Here is a 7,709-nt window from a genome sequence, read left to right on the forward strand (position 1 = left end):
GAGGTGGGGCTGTAAGGGCAGGGTAGTGAGGGCGGGGCTTGAGGGGCTGTGAGTGCTGAGGCTGAGGGTGGGGCTGTGAGAGGCCGAGCTTGGCGGGGCCAGAGGGCGGGGCTAAAGTCTGGCATATCCCTATATCCTAGTCGGGAGCCCAACGCTAACTGGTTCCCTCTTCACCCCACCTGGCTCCTCCTTGTTCCCTTGATCCCTGTCTACACTCATCTGTGGAGGTCTCTGCCAGTCAGACACCCACTGAGTTGTGAGGGCCTGTCTCGGTGTTCCATTCACGTTTTGTGCGCGCACACACACACACACACACACACTCATACTCACACACACCCTGCACACAGAAGGTGCGCCATAAACAGGTTAAACTCTCATCTCTAGGATTAATCCAGCCTCCCACAGAGCCTCCCCCACAGCCGTGCTGGGGCTGGATTCATTCTTAAGGACCGAAAGGGCGGAGCAGTCCAGTCCAGGGCCTTTACCTCACGAGGTTGGCGCAGGGCCCAGGCCACCGGCAGCTCTGGTACACACGCTGGACCACTGTCTCCGAGCCATTCTGCACCTGGCAGGACACCGTCCGGGTCACCGTGTGATGACACCAGTGCCTGTGGAGAGAGCAGAAGTCGCGTCAGCCCTACCTGTTCCTGGGGCACTGCCACAGTTCAAAGGTTGTGCTGGAGGAAGAGGGTCCCCTCACGAACTTGGAGCACCCACTTTTCTCGGATCAGGGGCCCACGGAGACTCTCTGCCCAAGTCTGGGGGGGAAGGGACAGTACCCATGCCATTTGGCCTCTGAGCACTGGCATCATTTTAGCCACTGAAGACACTGTGAAAAAGACTCAGCCACCGCCCTGACATCTGGGGCAGGGGAGGACAGGTGACAAGGGGAACGGAGCCACCAGAATCCAGCTACAGGTCCATCCAGGGAGCTGTGGGAGCAGAGCAGGGGTGGTCCCAGGAAGGGCCACCAGCTGAGCACTGAAAGATGAGTTAGCTGCTTGGGAGCCATGAGGGAGCTGACTTTAGCAGAAGAAGGAGGGGATGGGTGGGGACACCATATGAGAAACCAAGGCGTGTCCAGGGGCCTGTGTGCAACTGGAAGTGGCCAGAAGGCTGAAGGGAAGGACGGGCCAGGGAAAGGGAGAAGCTCCAGGCTAATATGGCTCTTCTCAGGAAGTCAGTGGGGAGCCACTGAAGGTTCTAAGCAGGGAAGGACTGCTGCAGTGTGGGCAGCAGAGGTGCAGGGAGAGGGCACAGATGCACACCATATGGGCACTGAATCAAGATGGCCAGCAGGCCCACCCCTCCCACCATCACCAGATCCTGGAAACTTAACAGTAGAAAATATACCCAGAATAACGTTGGAAAACAAGAAGCCCTAGACCAGAATACCTGAGGAGTACTTTAGAGATAGAAAGCAAGTGGAAGTAATTTGGAGCAGAGCCAGGAACATGCAGGAAAGAGGCCTGGGGCTCAAGTGGGAGCAACTTAGGAGCAGCAGATAAGGGCAACACCCTAGGGTGGCTGCAGGATGGATTGGTTAGGGGAGACAGCCAGTTAGGGAGGACTCAGGTAACCCCCCTGCTGCTATAAAGATTCAGGCATTGGATTCACCTGTCCACTGGCAGGTGTGGTCAGAACAGGTGCCTCACAAGCTGGTGACCTCCAGGGACACGTTTAAGGTCAGACCACTGAATTCTTGCATATTCTTTCCCCATTCTTCTTTGGCAAAAGCCAAAGTCTCAGTAAACAGAGACAAACCCATGGAAATTATCTGATACAAAAATTTAAAAAGTCTAACACCGTAAGAGAAAGGCACCAACTCAACAGGCAATAAAATCACACCTCTAGAAAAAAAAAAGAATTAATAAAAAATATATGGAGACAAATTTTACAAGCATAATTAATGTCCTCCAAGAAATGAGAGCATGCCACTCATAAAAATTGTGGAATAAAATAAATTTGATCTCTTAGAAATGGAATGTATGACCATGAGAATAAAACCTCCATGGATGGATGGAAGAATAGAATGGAGGGAAGGAAGGAGGTCCTGAGGAGCTTCAAGTCTGAGCTGTGAACTTTCCCAGGAGGCCCTGCAAAGGCACAAAGGGACAGACAATGTAAGGGGAAAGGGGAGGGATCTAGGGATCTAAAGTCAGGCAAGTGCCAACACCTACTGATTAGTAGCCCCACAAGAGCAGAGCAGTGACAAAGAGAAGCAGACACATGAAAAAGTAGCAAAGGAAATGTCCCAGAGCTGAAGAAAGGCACCAGTTCCTAATTCAAAAGGGCCCACTGAGTGGTATGTGCTGAAATTTCAGAACAATCAGGATGAAGAGAAAATGCCAAATGCCACAGAAAGCCAAGAAAAAACAAATTACTTACAGTAAATTTCAATAAGATTTTAAAATCAGCAACATCAGATTCAAGAATATGGTGACAGAATTTTCTCAAAGTCCTAAGGGGAAATATTTAGGATCCATAATTTTATACCCAGCCAAACTACTCTCAGGGCCAAAGGCCAAATAAAGATTTCAGATGTGTAAAGACTTAGAAAGTTTTACCAGTTACCCCTTATGAAAGAATCACTAGAGGAGGTATCCCAACAAAAATAAGTAAATAAATAAAGGACATAGAAAAAAACATATTAAAAGAGTAGTTACTGGCAAAGAAACAATAATGAGATTTAGTAATAGCCTTGCACTAAAACAAAAGTGATTTCAACATGGAAGATGGCAAAGAGGAGAAGTTATAAAGGAATTAAAATTGCAAATATTTTTTTCATGTTGAAGGAGAGGATATAGAAGTTGTGCCACTTTAAGTGTAATAAAAAAAATATACAATTAAATATGTTTTGAATTTAAAGATAAATACTAGGAAGCAGAGAATTAAAATGTAAAAATGCAAGCCATCCCGCATGAAAAGGAAAATAAGGAGTAAAACAAAAGCTGATCAATCCACAAAATGCTAGGAAATAAAAAGTAAGTAGCAAGAAATAACATACTAATTAGAAGACAGACAGGAAAATGAGAGAAGAAATGAATTAATAAAAAGAAAGCAAAAATTGGGGCTGGGGTTGTGATTCAGTGGTAGAGCGGTTTGTTCCCCAGCACCACATAAAAATGAATAAATAAGGGTATTGTGTCCATCTACAACTAAAAAAATTTTTTTAAAAAGGAAGCAAAAATTAATTAAATAGATCATATTAAAAATAAATCAACAGAATCCAAACACAGACTTTTTGCAAAAAAAAAAAAAAAAATCTTATCAACAAAGCTTAGACAATTCTTAAGGAGAAAAAAAAGTCATAAACATAAATAACAAATTTATAGATATTAAAAATTATAAATAAATATTAGGTATGATCTTTCATCAAAATTTGTCAAAAATCTTGGACAATTTTCTAAGATATCCTCCCAATACTGGCAAAGTGAAAAAATGTCCCAAAAGAAAAAGGAAAAGTAGTCCAAAGTCCACCCTCCCCCACCAAAGTCACCAGGAGACCAAGTTCAGAACCCAGTTTTGCTACCAGCTTGCTGGGGCAACGGGATGAGTCCTTTTCCGAACTTCAGTCTTACACACCGCACACGCACCTCTCAATGTTGCAGCCAGGACTAATTGAACACATCCAGGTCAGCGGAAACCACCACGCAGGGTGATGTGACTGCAAGGATCATAACTGACTGGCTGGCCACTAAACCCCACAATGTCAGTAATAATCGAGGGATTGTCCTTTCCTATTTTGCAGATGGGAATAGAAAGTCTGTGTGGTTATCCATCAGCAGGGCTGCAGCTCAAACCCAGGCTGCCCTGAGAAAGAAATTCAGCCCTCCCGCCCAGGGTCCCACCTACCCAATACAAACCATCAATCTTGCCTCTTCCTGTAGCCCAGAGAGACATCCTGAAACTGTGTGGCCCTTCCTTCCTCTCGGGCTCTGTATGGGCACTTACCTGTGTTTCAGAGACAGAGGTGCAATTCTCTTTGGGATAAGCTACCATCCCATCCAAGGATAAGCGCTCCACCCTGATATCCACATCCCAGCCCTGGGTTTTTGGAATAGACAGAGAGTCCCTCCATCTCTGAATTGTACTGGGTCAGAGCTTTCTATGGGGAAATGAGCTGTGAATTGGAAAACCTTCTCCAAAGCCTCCAATCACCATCTCTAGACATCTGATCTCTCTCTCTCTTTTTTTTTTTATAATTTTAATATTTATTTTTTAGTTTTTTTGGCGGACACAACATCTTTGTTTTTATGTGGTGCTGAGGATCGAACCCTGGCCGCACGCATGCCAGGCGAGCGCGCTATCACTTGAGCCACATCCCCAGCCCTCTCTCTTTTTTTTTAATATTTATTTTTTAAGTGTAGATGGACACAACACAATACCTTTTTTTTTTTTTTTTAATGTGGTGCTGAGGATAAAACCCGGGCCCCGCCCATGCTAGGCGAGGGCTCTATCGATGAGCCACAATCCAAGCCCGACATCTGATCTCTTAATGGGCTATAAATGGCTTCTGGTAATCCAGACCTGGCCAAACAATGAAGACTGTAAAGAGAGGCATGGAGATAGGGTTCTGGGCCTGTCCCGATGGAACTCGAAACCCACTTCATCTCAGGATCCCGTGGTCATGGGACCAATATGGCCTACTTCCTAGGGTCCCCATGTCCTGTGTCTTCTGTTTGCTGAGTGGCATCATGTCACCGCTCACCGCACGCCTGGACCCTGACCTTGGTGATAGGCAAACAGGAGTCATTGGGCTACAGCCTAAATGCAGGTGGAAAGGGGTTAAGCGGGAGGGGTACAGACCTTTTCCGACCGCCCCCCAGCCCAGGCACACAGAATTTGGGGGTGTCAGGCATGGTCCTCAAACATGGGCAAATTCTTGGCAGGCTCATCAGGATAGGAAGGGACTGGCGTTTTCTCTGGGTCTCATCTGAGCGATGTTTCTCTGTCAATTCCCCCTGTTCCACAGCCCAGCTCTCATGGAGGGTCCAGGACCCAGGGACCTCCACCCTTGGGGCTCAGGCTAAGACCTCCCTAAGCCTGTGCTTCCCTCTGAGCTTCTCTTTGGGGTCTGATCTCATGTGTCCCCTTCCACCCAGGGACCCTGAGCCCTGAGTCTGAGCCCACCGGCCCCTGTTTCCTCAGTCCAAGCTCTGCCCCCACGGTGGATCACCTCAGTGTTTCCCCTTGAACCCCAATGTGTGTGCCTACTCGCCTGGACAGTGGTCATGCATCATCAGAGCGCTTAGGACATACCAGGACACACAATTGCTGTTGGTGCTCTACTGAACTCATCATATTCAGCCCCAGCCGGCTTCTCCAGCATACTAATTCCCCATGCCCTTAGAGAAACCCCCAGGAGCAAGGAAACACCCCAGGCTCCACCTTCTCTCTCCTAGTCATGCCCCCATGCTGGGCAAATCGACTCCTGACCTTCTGAGTCCCTTTCTTTCCTGGACAACCAGCCTCAGCCCTCCTGGTCTCCCACCTCTTGGTGTCTCTCCCTGCAAGTTCCTCTACCTGCCACCAGGGAGCGCCATGCAGAGCTCAAACCTGGCCCCACCCTGGGCTCCCTCACCTCTCCACTCTCCACATCCACAAGGGAAATGCCTGCTCCGGCCCACTTCCAGCCTGCTCCGTTTGGCCATTTCCATTGTCCCCTTGTACCCTGGAAGGTCTTTCACTTTCTTCTGTTTGGTCAAGTCTCACTCATCCTACCAGTCTCCACCCAGGCTCCTTCCCCTCCTGGATACCTTCCCAGCCAGGAAAAGGCTCCCATGTCAGGTTCCATGGGACCCCACACATGCTCCATCTTAGCCTGTGTCATTGAGGAGGACCTTGGGTTTCCCAGGAAGAGGAGACCTCATTGAAGTGGTGCATAGCTGGAACTTCAAGTGCATTCCAGAGGGCCTTGTCCCTTCCAGTCCCTCACTCAACCAAAGCTGTGGGTCAAGGTTGTGCTGTGTGCTAGGCTCTGTGCCCCGGCACAGTCACCTCCAGGTTTGGGGCGTCCACTTTCAGGCCCAAGCCCCTCCTCCACCTGCCTCTTGTTCTAATTACGGGATCACCCCTTATCCAATCCACAGAAAGGCCAGTTTTAGCAGATTTGCCCACCAGTGGGCTCGAGAAGCCAGTTTCCGGTTGAAAACCAAGGCAGTGGTCAGATGAGAAACTTGGACAACTGTCAGGCCACAGCCCACAACTGTACTACCAAGGGGCACAGGCCAGTCCTCAGGGGGATGCTGGCAAGATAAGCCAGCTTCCTGCCCCCACCAGGATGTGCCTCCCACCCTCCCAGCTTCTGAGCTAAAGAGACCCTCTCCTTCAGGCAGAGTGGGGCCCAGCACCCCGAGGCCCCTGTATGGTTGGCAAAACAGTCTCATTGATAACTTTGGGCAGAATTGGGTCCCTCCCAAATGCATACACTGAAGTCCTAAGCCACGTGTCTTGATTCTGTGTGAGCCTCCGGGAGGACACAAGCCATTACCCCACGTAACCTTCTCAACAGGTCTGACATGTGGGAATTTTGCAGATAAGAACATGAAGCTTCAGAAAGAACCCAAAGGCTTGCAAGAGACAAGCTGGAAGTTTCTTTCTTTCTTTCTTTCTTTTCTTTTTTTTTTTAAGTGCTGGGGATTGAACCCAGGGCCTTGTGCATGTGAGGGAAGTGCTCTACCAACTGAGCTGTATACCCCAGCCCTACAAGCTGGAAATTTCTATCTGGACACTCTAGCTCCTAACTCCAGACCCCAATCTGGCTAGTGAGGGTAGGGGGGTGGTCAGAGAGCAATCAAAACATCCCTGGCATATCTATTAACAGTGTCCCTCAAAGAGGACGGAGTGTCCCCACCCCAAGCTTGCAACCAGTGAGACAGTGCAGTCACACATTGCACATCATTTAGGTCAATGACGGGGTTCACATATGACAGGGGTCCTGCGAGGTATGTCGCCTGGTGATGTCACAGCTGTTCCAATGTAAGTACACTCTGTGATGGCTGCAGAATGTCACATGTCTGGGGATGCGTCCCTGTCTCCAGGTGATGCCTGGTGGTGGTTGAAGGCGATCCAGGCCACGCAGGCTCACTGGGGAGGGCTCCCCCCCCATCCTGCCTCCTAAAGCAAATCTCCCATTCGTTAGTCCCCACTGAGCCCTGGTGGAGGGGCTCAAAGTGGCCCCCGCCCTAGGGAACACACCTCCGGGAGGGGCAGAGCCGGGTGGGGAGCAGCAGGTGGTGGATAGAAAGTGTAGAAGAAAGGAACTGGCAGAGGTGGGCCCTGGTCTGGGGAAGAGTCAGGATCCCAGCCAGATCTCCACAGCCTGGAGCCAGAGTCAAGTTCAAACCTGCACAGGCGAAGGCGGAATCCTGTGTGGCCGCCCCAGGACCCAGGAGGTGAGCCCTGGATGGGGCGTGGAGGGTCCTGCCAACAGTAAGTTCCCCCGCAGGTCCACGGATGTGTCCTCCCAAGAGTCAAGGTGACCTCAGGCTCTCTCACCACCATAGCTGAACCTTTTGGAGGCAGGTGCTGGGTATGCCTCCCGCAGGGGCAGCATATGTGGTTCAGTGGTCAGCACCTCCAAGTCCTGCCTCAGCTGCCCAGGGTCACCTGACCCACATCCACTCCTCCCCAGGCATCTCCATCTAGTGACAGATCAGTGCATAGTTGAGAAGGCCACCCTGAGCCTGACACAGGACAAACGGGGC

At 49.8% G+C, this 7,709-nt stretch overlaps 1 protein-coding gene across 1 annotated transcript in view; it reads right to left on the reverse strand.

The window, feature by feature from the left end:
• The window catches only part of Col26a1 (collagen type XXVI alpha 1 chain), a 128,814-nt gene that overhangs the window by 94,133 nt on the left and 26,972 nt on the right, over window positions 1-7,709 (reverse strand). The window contains exon 2 of the mRNA XM_015491464.2: window positions 486-608. Coding sequence (XP_015346950.2) covers window positions 486-608 — 123 coding nt within the window. The remainder of the gene's footprint in view (window positions 1-485; window positions 609-7,709) is intronic.

The sequence above is a fragment of the Marmota marmota genome, unplaced genomic scaffold (genome assembly GCF_001458135.2).
Source record: "Marmota marmota marmota unplaced genomic scaffold, marMar, whole genome shotgun sequence".
In the NCBI taxonomy this organism is placed as follows: Eukaryota; Metazoa; Chordata; class Mammalia; order Rodentia; family Sciuridae; genus Marmota; species Marmota marmota.